Source organism: Erinaceus europaeus, chromosome 14 (genome assembly GCF_950295315.1).
Source record: "Erinaceus europaeus chromosome 14, mEriEur2.1, whole genome shotgun sequence".
Lineage (NCBI taxonomy): Eukaryota > Metazoa > Chordata > Mammalia > Eulipotyphla > Erinaceidae > Erinaceus > Erinaceus europaeus.
Window position 1 is genome coordinate 24,348,292 of NC_080175.1, and position 19,546 is coordinate 24,367,837.

Here is a 19,546-nt window from a genome sequence, read left to right on the forward strand (position 1 = left end):
AAGCAGGTCTGCAGGTGTCTGTCTTTCTCTCCTCCTCTCTGTCTTCCCCTGCCTCTCTCCATTTCTCTCTGTCCTATCCAACAATGACAACAACAATAATAACTACAACAATAAAACAACAAGGGCAACAAAAGGGAATAAATAAATAAAATAAATATTTTTAAAAAATTAAAAAATAACAAGATATGATTATTTATCCCTCTAAGTGGAGAAAATACTATTTCCTCTCTAAACTCTGGGGCTAAGAGATAAGACAAGGTGCAGCATCCCTCAAGCTCTAAGGACCTACTCCTTCCATCCCACCAAACAAGTCAGTCCCAGAGCATGTCTGTATATACTACCTACTGAAAGGTTTTGTGCAACTGCGCTTCTTTGGGACACTAGCAGACAACTAGCAGCCATCCCTTCCTCAACATAGCTCCCTTGCCCCACCCAAAACACAGTTCCAAAGAAAAGACATTTCTCAATGGTAATTCTATATGTTAATCTGTTGTAGTTGTTATTGTAGTTCTCATCACTGGGACTTCACAACTCTGACTGACTTTTTCAGATAAAAAGTGATAGACAGAGACAATGAGTAAGAAAAGGAAAGACACCACAACATGGAAATGTCATCCAATAGGGACTGAGCTCAAACCCAAGTCTCATGTATGGCAAAGCAAGCACACTATCTAGGTGAGCTATTTTGCCAGCCCCCTACATGTTAAGTTCAAAACAGTTTATGATGGATATATATTTTTTTTTTCCTCCAGTGTTATCATAGGGATTCATGCCAACACTATGAATCCACTGCTCCTGGCAGCCATTTTTTTCCCATTTTATTGGATAGGACAGAGAGAAATTGATAGAGAAGGGGAAAATGGGGAGACATAAAGACAAACACCTGCAGATCTACTTAGCTGCTTGTGAAGTGTCCCCCTGCAGGTAGGCAGCCGGGGACTCAAACCTGGATCCTTGAGCAGGTCCTTGCACTTAGTCAGGTGTGCCACTACCCAGCCCCCATGATGGATATCTTTAGCACAAATACAGTAGTAGAGAGAGTAGCCCAAATAATCCAATTCCCTCTTCTCTCACCATTTATCAAGCTACCTGCATAACAACTTACATTTTGGGAGCATAATTAAATATTAAGTTGCAGCATGAATGGAAATGTTACAATAATTATGCTGTTGCCATAATCCTACCAATGATTTAGATACTGCTGTTGATGATTGAACCAATAAGTGATGATATAAATAATACTTTACAGAAGGTTAAATTATTAATAATTTGCAAATATGGTTTTGGAGGGAAAGAAAACTGGAATTCAGTTACAAGTAAGTTAGAATATGTGGTGTGTTTTCACATAGTATATCTGTTTATATATTTTTGCTATTTCAGGATATTATTTATAAGGTGAAAACTGTTTTCAACAATGAGTTTGATGCTGCATATAAACAAAAAGAGTTTGAAATTGCTCGTGTGAAGGAAAGAAATGTAAGAATAAAAGAAATCATTGCAGACCTGGACTTGGAAGAAACAGTCTGGCAACCAGAATTTGATGATGATGAGAGGCCAGAGAGAACCTTCCTTGTTAAACCTAGTGAGGTACTCATTAGCTGTACTACCCACCCCCTTCTTTCTCATGCCATTTCTCCCTAATTCTTACTCATCTTTTTATTCCCTTGTTCTTATTTATCTTCTTATCTATACTACAAAAAAATATTATAACACTCTCATTTTCAGAGTACAAGAACAGTTGGCATAGCCTCAGAAATAATATAAACCTCATTAAATCCAGGGGAGGTGTGAGCACCAAGCCTAGAAAGAAGTTCTGTGTTCAGCGGGAAGCAGTTACAGAAGCCAGACCTTCCACCTTCTGCATCCCGAATGACCTTGGGTCCATACTCCCAGAGGGATAAAGAATAGGAAAGCTATCAAGGGAGGGGATGGGATAGGGGAGTTCTGGTGGTGGGAATTGTGTGGAGTTGTACCCCTCTTATCCTATGGGTTTTGTTAGTGTTTCCTTTGTATCAATAAATAATAATAAAAAGAAGTTCAATCTTCTCATTGTAGATCTTCAATCCCAAGATAGGAACTTGATTGCAAACTCTGGGTTTCCCTTTAGTACCTTTTGTCACCCAGAGTGCAAAGAAAAAAAAATTGCTCTGGGTCCAGGTGGTGGCACACCTGGTTGATTGCACACATTGCAGTGCACAAGGACCCAGGTTAAAGCCCCTGGTCCCCACCTGCAGGGGGAAAGCTTCACAAGTAGTGAAGCAGGGCTGCAGGTATCTCTCTTTCTGCCCCTCTACCTCTGCCTGCTCCTTCTCAATTTCGTTCTGTCTCTATCCAATAACAAATAAATAAAAATATTTTTTAAAAATTGCTTTTATTTTTCTACAAGTAACTGCACAAAACCACATTTTCTCTCTTAGATTCGAGCTCAGAGGTTTGTTTTCCCATGGCAAAAACTCAAAGCAGAAGTGACTTCTGCCCAGGAAATGGAGCGATTGCTTATAGCTCAGGTACACACTCTGGCTCAAGTAGAACCTAAGACGCTTTTAGGTTCTACTTCATTAGATAAATTTTGTGTATAACCTAGTTGAACACCCTTGCATTTGTAGCCCACTGTAGAAACACATCAAGGCACTTGTGATGCTCAGTGGCCCCTCCCTTATCCTAAATGTAGTCATTGTAAATTGGGTGGGAGATTTTCCCCAGTGCCAGTGGGGCTCCAGACCTCTTTTTCAGCTGCTGTCTCTAACCTGCGCTCTTCTTCAGGCTATCGAATCAAGACGCCGAGCTCTGATGGACATGATGGGAGGAGTTCTAGAAGTTAAGAAGGAAGATATTTTGAAAATGGTGAGATTTCTGGTTCCATTGTGAAAGGTGGAATGGAGTAGAGAGCTACTTAAACATTACCATTTGGGGGCTCGGGCAGTGGTGCACCTGGTAGAGTTCACCATGTGTGAGGGAGGACCAGGGCTCCAGCATCTAGTTCCCACCTAGAGAGTGGAAGCTACACGAGCAGTGGAGCAGTGCTGCAGGTGCCTCTCTGTCTTTCTTCCTCTATCTCCTTACTCCCTCTCTATTGCTTTCTGCTACTGTCACAAAAAAGAAAGAAAAGGGAAATCAAATTAAGTAAATAAATAAAAAAACAAGCCCTAGCAATAACCCTGGTGGCAAAAAACAAAGTAAAATAAAATTAATTTAAAGAATTTTCTTTTTACTATTTTAATCTATATGAAGCTGAGTTTTTAAAAAAAATTCTTGACAGCAAGTAACATCCATCCTAGCACTTTATAAGTATACCATAGCTGGGAGGAAAAAAATGAAACCTCACTTCTGCCCTCTACCTGACTGAAAGCAGTCACTGAGCAACAGACAACCTCTGGTTGCTTTGGGTTCTACAGAAAGCTGGGTTGATGCTTCTGTGTTTGTCCAAATGCACCAGAAGATTGCCTTTGTTCGAATACCTGACAGAGGTGTACCTGGAGTTCAGGTATTTATGTTTGTTTTTGTTTCTGTCTGGTTGTTGGATTTAGTTTGTGACATTTTGTGTTGAATTAAAGATGCCTGAAACTCTGAGATTTAAGAATGAAAACCAAATGTGTGCCTTATACATGTTTCTCCTCATAGACTGTGACTAAACAACATGCACCAGAAATTGCTTTCAAAAGTACAATGACTTGTTGAATCTTAATAAATCGCAATTTCCCTGCCTTTGTAGATATCAACTGACACCTCCAAGCTTGTTACCTAAGAACCTGGGTACACCCGATACTGCCCCCAGTTCACTAATCAACTGCAATAACTTCTTTTCATAGCCTTTGGCCATTGTGTCAGGTTATCTTGCCAATGTGACGGACTATCTCCTTTTAAAAGGCTCTTTCTTTCACTGAATTGGGAACTCTGAGCTTTTACTATGCTGCTACATATATGTTTGAACTTGAATATATTTTCCTTTATGATTTTAGGTGATTCCTCCACCTCCTTTCACGACAAAGCCTGATGTTGTGTGGTCTGAAGAAGAAAGGAAGCAATTCAGAGAGTACGAGAAAAAAGTCAAGGAGTTAAATGAAGAAAGAGAGAAGTATAGAAAGGTGAGAAAAGGAGAGTTCATATACCATATCATATTCAGGGCTTTATCTCATTATCTTTGCAAATTCAGTGTTCTTAATTTCCTCAGTGTCTTTAGTATGCAGGACTGGAGTTTCAAGGGTGAGTAGAGGCACACCTGGTAGTGTATACATGTCACCATGCAAAAAGACCTTAGTTCAAGCCCCCAGACCCCTACCTGCAGAGGAGCAACTTTTGAGTGAGTAGTGGAATAGTACTGTAGGTGTGTCTCTTTCTCTCTGTTTCTCTCTCTCTCTTTGTCTCTCACCCCCTGTCAATAAGAGAGAAGGGGGGAAAAATTGCCTCCGAGAATGGTAACATCATACAAGCACTGAGCCCCAGCAATAACCTGGTGGCAATAAGAAAAAAAGAATAAGAGTTTCAGCTTAAATTCTCAAGAGAATTCAGGGAGGTGATTAGAGTTAAATTTAAAGAGTTAGAAGAATTTAAAAGAAAAGACAATATAGCAATTTTTAAGTTCTTGTTGATTTCAACCTTCCCCACATTGCTATAATTCATTTGGTTTTCCCTCCATTGTTTCCATTTTTAAGATACCCAAACTCCCATCCTCATATGTTCAATACTCTTTATTTTTCTCATTGATTTGAATTTAGTAATAATTGTACTTACTTTGTTCTCAGTCTTAAGGACAGGATTTGTGAGAATGATGCCATCAAGGCAGCATGTAATTTACAGTTATTTGAAATCTTTGTAATGCAGCTCTGTTACTTGATGTCCTTTCGTTTCAAAGAAACATTCCTATGTTAAAACTGCTTACAAAATTTAGCAGAGATGTAAAAGATGATGACAGACAACCAAACAGGTAATGCTTACTTCTCTGCAAAGGAAGTAAAATCCTGTGATTAGTTGAGGCAGTAGTTTGTCAGCTATATGCAGGCCATATCTCATGAACAACTTCTTTGGACTGACTGTTATTTGACCCTCTTTTCATTCATGGCAGTCCTCTAACACTACCCCTGCATTTGATCCTAGACTGGATATACTTAAAGACCACAGGAAACAGTCCTGAATGCAGGACAAACTTGGAGAAGTTAGGGAGTCTAGATGCCTATGGTGGTGGCATTTCTTCCATGGGCTTGCCCTGTGACACAGTTAACAGCCTCCATCCTCACTCCCTGCTTCCGAGTTCTCACCTGGTATAACACCAATCTTGATTCAACCCAGTACTTAGTCTTCTCCGTATCTGTGCAATGAAGTGGGTAAATAAAAAATTCAAACTGGTTTATCTCTAAAATAATGATCTTGGGACCAGGTGATGGTGCACCAGGTAGAGTGTATACATTACCACATGCAGGGAACCTTAAGCCAGATTTGAGCCATGCTCTAGTCCTCTCTCTCTCTCCCCCCATTTTTCTTTCTCACTCATAATAAATAAATACTTATTTTGTAAAAGCTTTGTAGTATGAAAGATGTTAAATACTTATAAAAGTGGAGAAAATAATATAGTCACCTTTCAGCTAGCTACAATTACCAATTTATGAAAAACTCTTAATTTTATTTTATCACATTTTACTCATTTATTATTTCTTGGATAGAGCTAGAGATAGAAATTGAGAAGGAAGATGTGAGCTAGAGAGGGAGAAGGAGGTAGTGAGGGAGAGGGAGAGGGGAAGGGAAAGAGAGAGAGAGAGACCTGAAACACTGTTATTCCTCCCTAGTCAAGAGTTTTGCCTCTGACCTACCCTGGACCACTTCTAAACATACAATTTTTTTAATCTACCACTATCATCGTTGTACTTTGATAATCCAAGTGTTTGGAGATCTTTTTGAGTTGCTCTCATTAGTTTGAGCACTTTCTCCCTCCCTAAAGTGGTATGATGTTCTAGGAATCTGGAATCACCTTTTCCTTTCTAGGAATTTCTGATTTCTTCTGTTGGGGGTTGGGGTTTAGAAACCAGAATCTTGCAACTAGATGAGTTCATAGCTACTGGGGACAGAAGGGGCCAAGGCCTCAGTACATTTCAGTGTATATGAATGGCATGTTCACATGTGATAAATATTATACATGCCCTGGTTTATTGTTCTCCAGAATACTTAAATGAGTACCATAAATATGAATTATATATTATGATTATAAGCATCAAAATTTTATTCTGTTACATCCAATTCTACATAATGGAGGACCCAAAGCCTCAAAGCTCAAAAGACCCAAAGCCTGCCCTCCAATGGCTTTTTTGTGGCAGAATGCAAACACTATTCCCCAGGGGGCATTTGATGATCCTAAGGGTTAACTTTATATTGACTTCCTTTCAGTCATTAGAAGCAGAACTAAAGAAACTTCAGAACTCTATACAAGAAAGCACAGCGAATTTTGATGAGCATTTGAAAAGACTCTTTGAAAAGAGAGTGAAGGCCGATATGGTTGTCAACCAGGTAAATGGAAGCTTTATTTATGCAACTTTTTATATTAAGGAGTCTCCAGGGGCCTCTCAGGCTTCCCTGGACTAAGTCCAGCACCCGTCCTGACACCAGTTCTACAAGATACCTGGCTCCTACCAGCCTCCTCTGTGCCACTCTACCTCCTTACTTGCCACACATCTTCCTCTGATACCTGGAATCCACCAGAATTCCCTTTCCTTTCACTTCTACTAGTAAGGCTCTATAAAGTTCACTGACTCCCATCTGACAAGTCCAGCTGAAATGTCAGTTTCCAAGATTAGCTTCAATCTCCCCATTATATCACTTCCACAGTTCAAGAGGTAAGGCAAGATGTTGTTACTAAGACCTGGTAAGACCTAAAGCCATGGAAAAGGGGCCGCTCCTCAGGAATCAGGGCCACAGAAAGAACATACTTGTTGGCTTGGAAGGCAGGGAAATTAGGAATAAATGTCCCAGAACTAGTCATAATGGCTGAAAGAATCCAAATGCCCAACAGCTATGAATGAATAAACAGACTATGGTTTATCCATATGATAAAATATTATTTAACAACAAAAAGTACTAGTAGGTGCTGCAACGCAGATGAGCCCTGAACACAAGCTAAGTGAAAAAGTCAGACATTCAGGTCCAGGTAGTAGCGCAGTGGGTTAAGCGCATATGGCACAAAGCACAAAGACTGGCGTAAGGACCCCAGTTGGAGCCCCCTGCTCCCCACCTGCAGGGGGTTATTTCACAAGTGGTGAAGCAGGTCTGCAGGTGTCTGTCTTTCTCTCCCTCTCTCTGTCTCTGTCTTCCCATCCTCTCTCGATTTCTCTCTGTCCTATCCAACAACAACAATAAACAAGGGCAACAAAAGGGGAAAAAAAAAGCCTCCAGGAGCAGTGGATTCATAATGTAGGCATCGAGCCCCAGCAATAACCCTGGAGGCAAAAATTTAAAAAAAAAAAAAGCCAGACATTCAAGACCATATATGATGTGATTCCATTTAAATGAGATGCCCAGAATAGGCAACTTGAAATAGAGAAGGTTGACTAATTTACCTTGGCACTGATAAGGCACTATCTCTCTGTATGGGAGGAAATGAGAAATGACTCCTAAAGGCTATGTTTGTGGGGGCTGGGGGGGGGGTGGGCAGGCGTTAGCACACCAGGTTAAGCACATATATTACTATGTGCAAGGATCCAATTTTGAGCCCCCACTCCCCACTTGCAAGGGGCATGCTTCACAAGCAATGAAGCAGTTTTGCAAGTGTCTATCTTTCTCTCTCCCTTTCTACCTACCCCTTTTTTCTCAATTTCTCCCTGTCCAATAAAAATAAGGGTTTGTTTGGGGGTTGGTGAAATGTTTTCAAATTGATTTTTGTGGTGGTTACCCTTGAATTATACATACTGAAATGAGTGGAATGTGTAAATTGTGAAATATGCCTTATTAAAGATGTTATATTAGGAAGATATGCTTAGAACATCTTATCATGGATGACCACTTTATCATACAAGATAGTGAGGAAGCCTTTAAAAATTACTGCCTAAAATCATAAGTATTCAGCAGCCAACTTCACTATCAAAAAGAAGATTAAAGAAAAAGAGTAAATATTTGTTCTGCCTTCCTATATGATGAACTGTATCACTAGGTAACCAAATACCTGATGAAACAGCATCTCTATACAAAATAATTTTGATTAATAAGAGGAAAAGGAATAATGGAAATAGAGTATCACCAATTTGCAACTCTCTATGGACTCATGGGCATGGGCTTGAGCTCCTACAGCTGAAGACAGCACAAAAGAAAAGCAACCAGATATTACGTGTCTCCTGGTCAAAGAACATAGTAGAACCTATGGTCCTACCAGGAAAATCAAACATGGAGCCTCTTTGATCAGGCCTTAGGTCCAGCTGCCAATTTTCAGGAAAGACATGACCTCTGATGAACTGCCTCATAAGTATACAGTCAGTACACCCAGATGGGTGATACTACAAGCAGTGTATGTGAGGGAGAGAATGGGAGACAACAGAAAAGACTTAAATGTGACCATTTTCTTTCATGGATGAGTTATAGTTCCCGGAGATACATACTGCAGAGGAAGACAAAGATTCTAAGTCATCATAGTAGTTAACATGGAGGATGAGACTATGATGGGGACACATGTAGGGGCTTCCAGCATTAGCAGAGTTCTCTTTCTTGAGCCAGGGGTGTTTGCCTTTAAAATAACTCAGTTAGCTCTTATATATTCTCCACATTTTTCTGCATATGTGTTTTTATATCATATTGAAAAGGTATAAAGGTAAAACAATGGAAATATCTCACTTTATCTTTTCCTTAAGTGAAATTTCCCTTTTTTATTTTCCTTTTCTCCCCTACTTTATTGGGGGCTTACTGGTTTATGATGTGTTTGCTGAATATAGGTACAGCCTCATATCAGTTTCTCTTAGTTGTATGTCCTAGACTTGCTTGATAAGTGTCAAGTCTATGATCTGCAATAGAAAATTCTTTCTAAGATAGGGGTGTTGATCATTTTCTCCCTTTTAAAAATATTTCTACAGGAGGAATTGAAAATAAATAACCTTGTTTTTTCTTTACTGTTGGATGAAGAAATAAACTCTAGAGAACTCTGCCTAAATAACTACATTGCAAGGAAGCAGGAGGAAAAAGTAAGTGAGGTGCCTAATATATGTGCACAAGTATTTTCTGACAGGTGTGCTCCTTGTTTAACAAGAGCATGTGTGCTTAGACCCAATCCCCCGCTACATCTCTACTCAACCATGTGGCCCTTGGCTCCCTGTTGGAGATGTTGCTCCAGGGTCAGGCAAAACCACCCACTCTAATCTGTTAATAAAGTGATGTGACTCAGCATCTACACTCACGTATTCAAAAGAACCATGCGACTTTCATATGTCATATGGCTTATAAAACAGGGCCAGATAATTTTACATGGAAAGAATGTGCTTTAGCTAACCATTAACTGGCAGTGGAACCTTGGACGCTTTAGGCAATTTTCAAGCTCTTCTCGAGGGAATATTGCTCTCTCAGGACCATTTGAGACACACTCTAAATATGTAAGTAAGCAGTTGACTTATAATGAGGTGGAGAAGAGTGTCAAGGCAAAGAAAGAGTTAACTAACCAGACTAGAAGAAGGAGAGAAGCCCCCAGATAACAGGAGACCTTGAGTAAGATACACACACACATCCTCAGTAGTGTATCTTATGCTGACACTTCTAAATCCTGAAGATAAACTTTCCCTGTCACAGCTACGCAGGAAACGATAAAAGTTACCCTAACAGTAACTGAGGCAGCCATACCCTGAGCAATGGTGCAAGTCTGCCCCACCCACTTAACCTTACAGCTTCTCTCTGCTTCTGTGATGACACTTTCTGCTCTCATCCTGCAGCCCCCTGTATGAGCTTGTGCCGTCCCTTTGTTCAAGTTCAGAATTCTTTAAAATCATGAGCTCCTTCTGTGCCAGTTAATGTTAATAAAGTTCCTGACCTTGTTGACTCCTCTGGTTGGCTCTGGTTCTCGAACCTACAACAATAGAGAGAAAAGCACTCATATTCAGAAAAAAAAAAAAAATCTACCTAGTAAATAAGAGTTAGAATAGACATATTTTGGGAGTTGGGCAGTAGCACAGTGGCGCATGTGGTGCAATGCTCAAGGACTGGTGTAAGGATCCCGGTTCAAGCCCCGGCTCCCCACCTGTAGGGGAGTCGCTTCACAGGTGGTGAAGCAGGTCTGCAGGTATCTGTCTTTCTCTCCCCCTCTGCCTTCCCCTCCTCTCTCCATTTCTCTCTGTCCTAGCCAACAACAATAAACAACAAGGGCAACAAAAGGGAATAAATAAATAAATAAATAAATTTTTAAAATGAATAGATATATTTCATCAAAGAGAAAATTATTTCACAAAGTTTGCCAAAGGATACTGGCCTTTATTAGTAGTATTACTAAAGGAGATTTATTAATTATTTGAAGTATCATGTATAGTACATGCACTTAGTTTTTGTAAAGACTCTGTTAAACAGCATATGTAAAGCACATTCAAAATGCAACCCTGTTCATAACAACCCTGCAAGATGTTGAATGTCTTTCACAGGTGAACAGACTATCTCAGGTGGCTGGTGACATGCTTGAGTCACCTACTAGTGTGTAATATTGCAGGAAATGAGCTGTGGAAATAAATGAAGGCCATCAAAATAAGATTATGCAGAAAATATCAAGAACTCAGTTCAGCAAGGAGATGGGCCACCACCTTCTATGTGTGGAAGAAAACAAAAGACTTCCAGCGGGATAGGAATGCTTTAAAGAGAAATGAGGAAATAGTGGAAAGTAACCAGGAAACCACATCTGAGGAGCATGTGTAACTTTCTGTGCCTGGTCCAAATACTGGAAATGGTGGCAACAATTAGGAACGCTGAGATTAACAACTATTAATCATATCATGCTAGCTTGCAGTCAATCACCAGAGGTTATGGTTTAACTTCCAGACAGCTATTTTTTTTTACGAATGGTCTGACCATTGTGTGTTCAGCCACTCAAGTCCCAGACTTCGGAGTCTATGAAATTTCATCAGCCGTACCACATTGCCAAAAGGTGGTGTGCCCATAGTCACATGCACACTTACCACAGAGCCAACAATACTTAGAGACGGGTGATTGGGTGCTTGTTTTTTCAAGGACTCTGGTTTCTTCCTTCTATATATGTTATGTCTAATGGACGTTTCACTGACATGTTTATCTTGTACTGGGAAATATCTTGTTATTTTTCATATCCAATATTCTGTTTATCCAAAAACAAACAAAACAACTAGACCTCCACTTCCAACTGGTTATTTCGGATGTCGTTACAGAGCAAGTCTACAGATGCCATCCAGAAATCTAGAGAAGACCTGGATATGTACAAAGAACACTATGACAACTTACTGGCTGAAGACAAAGTGAGAGACATTGTCTTTTTTTTTCTTTATTGGAGGATTAATGGTTTACAGTCAACAGTAAAATACAATAGTTTGCACATGTGTAAACATTTCTCAGTTTTCTACATAACAATTCAACCTCCCCCTACTAGGTCCTCCTCTACCATCATGTTCCAGGACCTGAACCCTTCCCCCCACACACACACACACACTCACCCCCAAAGTCTTTCACTTTGGTGCAATACACCAACTCTAGTCCAAGTTATGCTTAGTGATTTCCCTTCTGTTCTTATTTTTCAACTTCTGTCTGAGTGAGATCATCCCATGTTCTTCCTTCTCTTTCTGACGGATCTCAACATGATTTGTTCAAGCTCCATCCAAGATGAGGTGAAGAAGGTGAATAGTATTCCATTGTGTATTTATACCACAACTTAATCAACCACTCCTCTGTTGTTGGACACCTGGGTTGCTTCCAGGTTTTGGCTATTACAAATTATGCTGCTATAAACATAGATATACACAAATATTTTTGGGGTTGTGTTTGGTTCATCAAGATGTATCCCCAGGAGAGGTATTTACAGGGCCACAGGGTAGGTCTACTTCTGTCTAGCCTTTTGAGAGTTCTCCAGACTGGAGAGAGATTGTCTTACTCATCAATGATGTAGAATTACTGCTGCCTGGGTTGGAAGGAGACATATAGTTTAATTTCCTCATAGAGTTTTCTCCTACTACGATTCTCAGTTATTATATACCATTATATATTTCTAAAAAATCACTATGTCAAAATTTTGTCAACTTCTTTAGTCTAAGCTTCCCCTGCTACAAAAAAAGAAATTAAAACAAACAAACATCATCTAGATGTTAGGGGTTTTCAAATGTCAGGTTGTAGGCCCAACTAGTTGGCTATAAAATAATTTTAGTGAGCTATGGTCAACAGTTTTGTATGCATAAAAAATAGAATGGGGTAGAATTAGAGTACTTCATCTATAGACTAATATTTTGGTGGGTAAGTACTTCAATTCTGAATCATTTCCAACTCCTCTTATATGAGACAAAGTGACTTGAGATGCCTCCTCTTCACTATAAATCTTCAAGAAATGCTTACACAGTGAGTATAAGTCCAGCCACCCTCTGATTAGTTTACTTTGTTTTTCATTTTTATTTGATAGCACAGAGAGAAACTGAGAGAGAAAGGAGAGATAGAGAGGGAAAGAGAAACATAGACATCTGTAGCACTTCTCCACTGTTTGTGAAGTGACCCTCCCCTCCCTGGCAGATAGGGAAGTAGGGGCTTGAGTCCTTGTGCATGGTGACATGTGCAGTGCACTTGACCAGATGCACCACCACCTGGCCCCATGATTTTACTTTATAAAACAAGTTTCCATGGGTTTTTAAAAAAATCAAAACAGTATGCATTTACTTTCTAGAATGGCAACAAAGAAATATAATGTCTTCAGTATAGAATAATAATTGTAACAATAACCTGGAGTAAAAATAACTAATTCTGTTTGACCTAGCCAGGAAAAAATTTCTAAAATTTATATGCATTGGTACCTGCTTATTAAAGCTTTTGCTAGTTCAAAATAAAATGAGATGAACTAAAACACACAAAAAAATCAAAATAGTATAAACCTTTACAGGCAATTGAAGAGTATCATCAAAACTTGTATTTGTGAACCAAGTCACAAGTCTGGAAAAATTATCTGCCCTTAGGTTTTGGATCGCAGCTTCAAAAAGGAATTTTCAGAACTCCCCAGTTATCAGGTGGAAATACTCTATAAACTTTTTAAACGACGACCAAGGTTTGTTTCTCTTTTACTATCATGTTTTCAAGGGGTAGAAAAGTTTGTGAATAGGAAAGGAAATTATTAGATTTTGAATTTTTCTTCTCCCAGTTGGAATGCTTAATGTATCTTTACCAGCAAGATGTTTGACTGTATTGATCATAACTTGGGTTTTTTTTGTATTATTCTTACATCTTAAGGTAAACAATAAAGATTATAATTTCTTTTCATAACTTAAAATAAATTGTGTTGGGGGCCTGGCAGTGGTGCACCCAGCTGAGAGCTCACGTTACTATGTGCAAAGACCTGGTTGGAACCCCAACTCCCCACCTGCAGGGGAAAGGCTTCACTAGTGGGAAACAGATCTGTAGGTGACTTCTTCTCTCCCACTATATCTCCCCCCTCTCAATTCCTCTCTGTCATATTAAATAAAGATAGATAAAAAGAAAAAAGAAAACATTGTCTTCAGTGTTTTGTCATGCAGGCACCCAGTGATACTACTAGTAAAAATAATTTAAAAAAAAGGTTAAGTGATCATGCTGTTACAGGTTCTATTTCATACATAGAAGTAGTTCCTCTTAAGTCATAGATTAGGTATACAGATTTATAGTTTAACAGAAGATGTGGGGGGGAAAAACGGGGAGTCGTGCAGTAGCACCCCGGGTTAAGCACAGGTGGTGAAAAGTGCAAGGACCAGCGTAAGGATCCCAGTTCCAGCCCCCGGCTCCCCACCTGCAGGGGAGTCACTTCACAGGTGGTGAAGCAGGTCTGCAGGTGTCCATCTTTCTCTCCTCCTCTCTGTCTTCCCCTCCTCTCTTCATTTTTCTCTGTCCTATCCAACAACGATGACAACAATAACAATAATAACTACAACAATGAAACAATAAGGGCAACAAAAGGGAATAAATAAATTTTTTTTAAAAAAAACCCAGAAATATCCTATATGTTATATGTTGGAATTCTATGTGTAAAAGACTTTCAGGACAAAATAAGTCTGGAAAAATTCTAGATTAAAAAAATGGTTTTCTTTAATGAGGACCTTATCCGCATCTATTTTTGGCCCTTAGCTCTTCAAGTTAAATAAATAATATATACAATGTTTTCCAAGCTTATATGACCACAAACCCCTTTTCTTCAGAGCATCTCATATGATCATATTCAAAACAGAATTTTAAAAATGACAGTATCTATAAATGAAAATAATCATTATCAAAAGTCCTAAAATACCTATTTTCTACTGAGAGTAGCATTAGAATCACACTGAGTAGATTTTCAAAAAGATTATTTATGAGAAAGAGGCAGCGAGAACTAGAGCATCACTCTGGCACATGCAATACCAGGGATCGCACTCAATACCTCAGGCTTGAGTCGAACAGTTTATCCACTGTGCATCCTCCTGGGCCACCACTTAGCCAATTTTTTAAAAATTCAGTTTTCTAAACTTTACATTAAAAAGGTGCCTCAAAAGCATGTCATTCGTGTCTGAAGTACAAATTCCATTCTCATAACTTTTGACAGACTGCATAAAATTGAGGGGCATAAAATTGAGGGGGAGGGGAGAATTATAATAATCCAAACACACACCTTTTTCCCTACAAAACAAAAACAAACACAATAAAGCCAAACCTCCACATACCAGGAGATAGCCATTTAAAAAAAAAAAAAAAAAGAGTTGGGCAGTAGCGCAGAGGGTTAAGCTCACGTGGCGCAAAGCACCAGGACTGGTGTAAGGATTCCGGCTGGAGCCCCCGGTCCCCACCTACAGGGGAGTCCCTTCACAGGCGGTGAAGCAGGTCTGCAGGTGTCTTTCTCTCCCCGTCTGTCTTCCCCTCCTCTCTCCATTTCTTTCTGTCCTATCCAACAATAACTACAACAATAAAAAAACAACAAGGGCAACAAAAGGGAATAAGTAAATAAATTTAAAAAAGGTAAATGCTTTGTAATAGAGAAGAGTTAGCTTTAAATCCTTTTTTATTAGTGAGTTAATATTGATTTACAAAATTATAAGATAACAGGGGTATAATTCCACACCTTTTCCACCACTAGAGTTCTGTGTCCCCATTCCCTCCATTAGAAACTACACTAGTTCACCCAAGATTACAGATAAGGGTTGATTATTATTTTTATAAATATATATATATATATATATATATTTGCCCAGGTTTTCTATGGTCCTGCCTTCTCTTCCTTTCTAAGTCACTCCTACCATTTCTGAGTGACTTCTTCCCTCCTCCCCCTAATTTTTTCCCCCTCTTCTCTCTCTGGGTCATGATAGAATTGGAGTTCAGATCCCTCTCTAGTCATCTTCCCTAACATTTACTCCTCTGGTAGTATGGACCAAAATTCTTTATGGAGCACAGAAGGTGGAACGTCTGGCTTCTGTAAATTCTTCTCTGCCGGACATGGGCATTGGCAGGACAATTTTTATCTTTCCTTACTGGGGTAGGACTCTGGAGAGGTGAGGTTCCAGGACACATTGGTGAGGTCATCACCCCAGGAGTTCAGGATGAAATCATAGTAACATCCACAACTTGGTAACTGTGGCTTGGTGAGTTTCTGGAGAGATCCTGGTTATAGTTTGTTGAGTTTCAGGTGATTTTTTTCCCCTAGTTTATCAGGAGCATGACCTGAAATAGCTTCTACTCCATAGCCATGCCTATTTAGATTTATTATTTTTTAAATCTTTTATTTATTAATTATTGGATAGAGACACAGAAAAATTGAGAGGGGTGGGGACGATAGAGAGAGAAAGAGACACAGAGACACCTGCACCATGTTTCACCACTTGTAAAGCTTTCACCCTGCAGGTGAGGAACAGGGGCTTGAACCCAGATCCTTGCACACTGTAGTGTGTGTGCTTGTTTAACCAGGTGCACCACTGCCTGGTCCCGACACCCATTAGCTTTAAATTCTAACTCTACCATCTCACAGGCCTGTAGTCTTGGGTCAAAATAGCTTTTCTCTAAATTCCACATTGTCATGGATAGAAATAGGATGCCAATACTAACGTCATAGTAAAACATCTTTCTTCTGAGTGCTTAGCCCAAGCCTTTGTACCCTTACTCCCCTCCCATGTAACTGCAGTCCCCATAACACCCTATGTTCCCTGTAGATGAAAATAAATAAATAAACAACAGGCACTTCTCCAGTTGCACCTATGTTTGAAGATATTCCAAGCCACTCACCTGCAAAGTAGACATCAGGAGAGGATGTCTGAGACAGAACCAGTGAACATCTTCACTTCTCTAGGGCATTTTTATGTCTGCCTAAAACATACAGGGATGTTTTCTAATTTATAGGTAAAGCTACAAATGTTGACAACATGTAGAGATCTCTAAAACTCAGTCAATTTTATATCTGGTGAGCTAGAGAATATGGAAGCTCAAAGTGTATACTGTTCTCTTTGAAATAATTTCCTTATCATCCCCCAAGTGCCAAATGTCATATGTGTCATATTTGTGCTAAGGGTCTTCTTTAACATTGGTGTGTGTGTGTGTGTGTGTGTGTGTGTGTGTGTGTGTGTGTGTGTGTGTGTAAGAGGGTATGAAAAGTTGATGAGTTCTTATTGGTAATACCAGGCTTCAAAAACAGAAAGTACAATCAGATACGACCAGTTTAATCCCTTTTGGAGAGCGACCAGGATCTGGGAAATTGAATAAGGAAGCCTTTGCCAACTTAATGAAGGCCATGGATGAGCTGGACAATATCAATAACATGCCAGAAGGCTTGGACCCCTCAGTCTGGGAACATTTCTGCATTCTCAGACGAACAAAAGTGGAAAATGAACAGAAAGTATATTACATTTTATTTTATTTTTATTTAGTGTACTAATATCAAATATATAGCATATGGTGGCCAGTGTTTCCAGAAAAGCTAAATTATTTAGTTTTTTCTTGCTAGGGTAATAGCAATATTAGTACTAATGACAATAAAGTAAAATAGTAACCTTAGTGCTGTAAGAGTTAACTATAGACTTAAACATATAGACCCATGCTGTTCAAAATGTTTGTTACTAGCAACGTGGTTATTGCTTATTTGAAATTAACATAGCCAGTCCCATGAAAGCTATGCTATAAGTAGAAAATGCACACAAATATAAAAGATTTAGTATGGGAGGAAATTTTCTTTATTTATTACAGGTTGACATCATCATGTTTTGGATATATTGTGTGAAGTAAATATATATATCAGTAAAAATTTATTTCACTTTTCATAGCGTGACCACTATAGCGTTTAAGACAAATGATTTACACTGTAATTTGCTTGGACAGCACAGTGCAGAGACAACTTCTCTCTATCCTAGTTGTGAGCAGTCTTCATCTCATCTTGCATAGATTAGAATTATATTTCACCAAAACGAACTTGATAGTTTTGCCACTGTATTTATAATATAGTGAATGGTAACAATTTGAAAATGTGTTTAGTTGAGAAAAGAATCCTTCTTATTGTTTCTTGACACCCCTACCTGACTTATCCCCTCCCACACACACACACATTCCCTAAATTCAGTGCCAATACATCTGGCTGGCATATTTTACTGAATCACCTATGATTTTTATCTTTTTTCTACCAATTGTTGTTGTTTGTTTTTCTAAATTGTATTTTTATTAATCATTTAATAATGATTTACCAAAAAATACAATAATAGAGGAATAATTCCACACCAATCCCACCACCAGAGTTCTGCACCCCCTTCCCCCTCTAGCAGAGACTTCCATAATTCCCCCAAGGCCATAGATATAGGTTGGATATATACATATATATTTTTTCCCTCCAGTTAGATTCACTCCTATGGCTCTACTTTCACTTCCTTTCTAAGCCACACCTATACCCATTACTACTCCCAGGAGTACTTCCTTCTTCCTTTTACCTCTCACATGAGAGAAATAGTGCCTGACTTCTTCTGGTGTTTTCCAGGAGGGTCAATTTTAAAATTAGATATATAAAATTCAAGTAGCTTACATATCTCATTCTCATCAAGAAGGAAATTCTCCACTTGTCTAATTACTCATGGAATGTACCATGTGTTAACTATCTGATTATCACATAACAGCCAGGATTTAAGTTATTGAGTCTCTTACAAAGATGGGCTTGTTGAGGTTTTGTAACAACAAAGTTAAAGATGGATGTTTTCCAAAGTTCTTTGAAATCTGTTTGCTATTTTTTCTAGAGCTTTCTATGTTCTGAGATGTTCGTTGTTTGGTTTCTTCAGGTAAAGCAGAAAGGGGCTGGCTTAATGGAGATGGCGGCTTTCCTCCGGAGGAGAGCTGAGGATGATGAGAAGGTGCAGCAGGACATTGAAAAAACCTTCCGTGAACTCATCTTGTAATTTCAGCCTTTCATTCATGTTCATTTACTCACAATTCTTGCAAGGGGCTTTCTTCAGCTTTGTTATTGTGGTGGGAGAATGTCCACTCGCTGCTTTACAGGCAATAGACATACAATCTCTTTGGACCTTATAACTTTGCTTTGAAATAGTGCGTTTTGTTACATAAGGCCATAAATTGTTGTGCCCCACTGCACTTATCACAAGTAAACAAAGTTTGGGGAAATTTTTTTTTCAATTTGCTCCTTCCATATAAAAATACAAAAATTCTGTTCTTGCCACCAAGTGCTTTTGGGCTCAAGTTACACAAAGTGTGGAAAATTAAGCAGAGATTAAGAGATTTCCAGATATATAAGCTAGTAAATTTTTTTCTTTTGAGGAGTTTGTTGTGTTTTTTTTTTTGGAGTGGTTGAATACTCCACTTTTGGTAGTATCTATAATTATATTGATAAATGCAGTTTAAACATTGTTAATATACCAAGAGACAATATATAAGGTCAGAACAGAAATAGTTTTTTCTTTGGTAGCGTATTTTCTTCCTTTTTTATATATTACAGTAAAATTATAATATTTCCTTAATAATAAAGTAAAACTTTATACATATTTTTTCTGTCCAAATCATTCTTTGAACATCCCAACTTTAGTTCCGTGCTTTCTTAGAGATCATAAAGACTTGTAAGAAAACTCATTATTAGAAAAATCTTCCACGTTAGTCTCCATTATGCTTTCATTCAATTTAAGAAAAATTAAGTTGGAACTTCACATTCTCAGATGAGGTGAAATTGAGTATATATTATAACTATGTACATTTAAGTCTTTTTTTTTTTTACTTAGATTACAGGAAGAGAAAATAAAATACCAGTTGGATTTGACTATCCAAATTCTTCTTAAACAAGGACAAGTAGAACTGGAAAACTTCCAGCTATTACTGGAGTATCCTGATGCAATTCTCATCAACAAGACCATAATTGAAGACTTGAATTCTGTGATTCGGGTAATTATTTTTAAGGGGAAAAATCTAACATGGAAAA

The 19,546-nt window shown here is 38.6% G+C and overlaps 1 protein-coding gene across 1 annotated transcript in view; it reads left to right on the forward strand.

Annotated features, from left to right (window-relative positions):
* The window catches only part of CFAP43 (cilia and flagella associated protein 43), a 114,242-nt gene that overhangs the window by 79,584 nt on the left and 15,112 nt on the right, over positions 1–19,546 (forward strand). Inside the window, exons 24-34 of the mRNA XM_060171372.1 lie at positions 1,381–1,587; positions 2,418–2,507; positions 2,764–2,844; positions 3,960–4,085; positions 6,376–6,495; positions 9,042–9,149; positions 11,340–11,426; positions 13,119–13,207; positions 16,768–16,981; positions 18,402–18,514; positions 19,350–19,509. Coding sequence (XP_060027355.1) covers positions 1,381–1,587; positions 2,418–2,507; positions 2,764–2,844; positions 3,960–4,085; positions 6,376–6,495; positions 9,042–9,149; positions 11,340–11,426; positions 13,119–13,207; positions 16,768–16,981; positions 18,402–18,514; positions 19,350–19,509 — 1,395 coding nt within the window. The remainder of the gene's footprint in view (positions 1–1,380; positions 1,588–2,417; positions 2,508–2,763; positions 2,845–3,959; positions 4,086–6,375; positions 6,496–9,041; positions 9,150–11,339; positions 11,427–13,118; positions 13,208–16,767; positions 16,982–18,401; positions 18,515–19,349; positions 19,510–19,546) is intronic.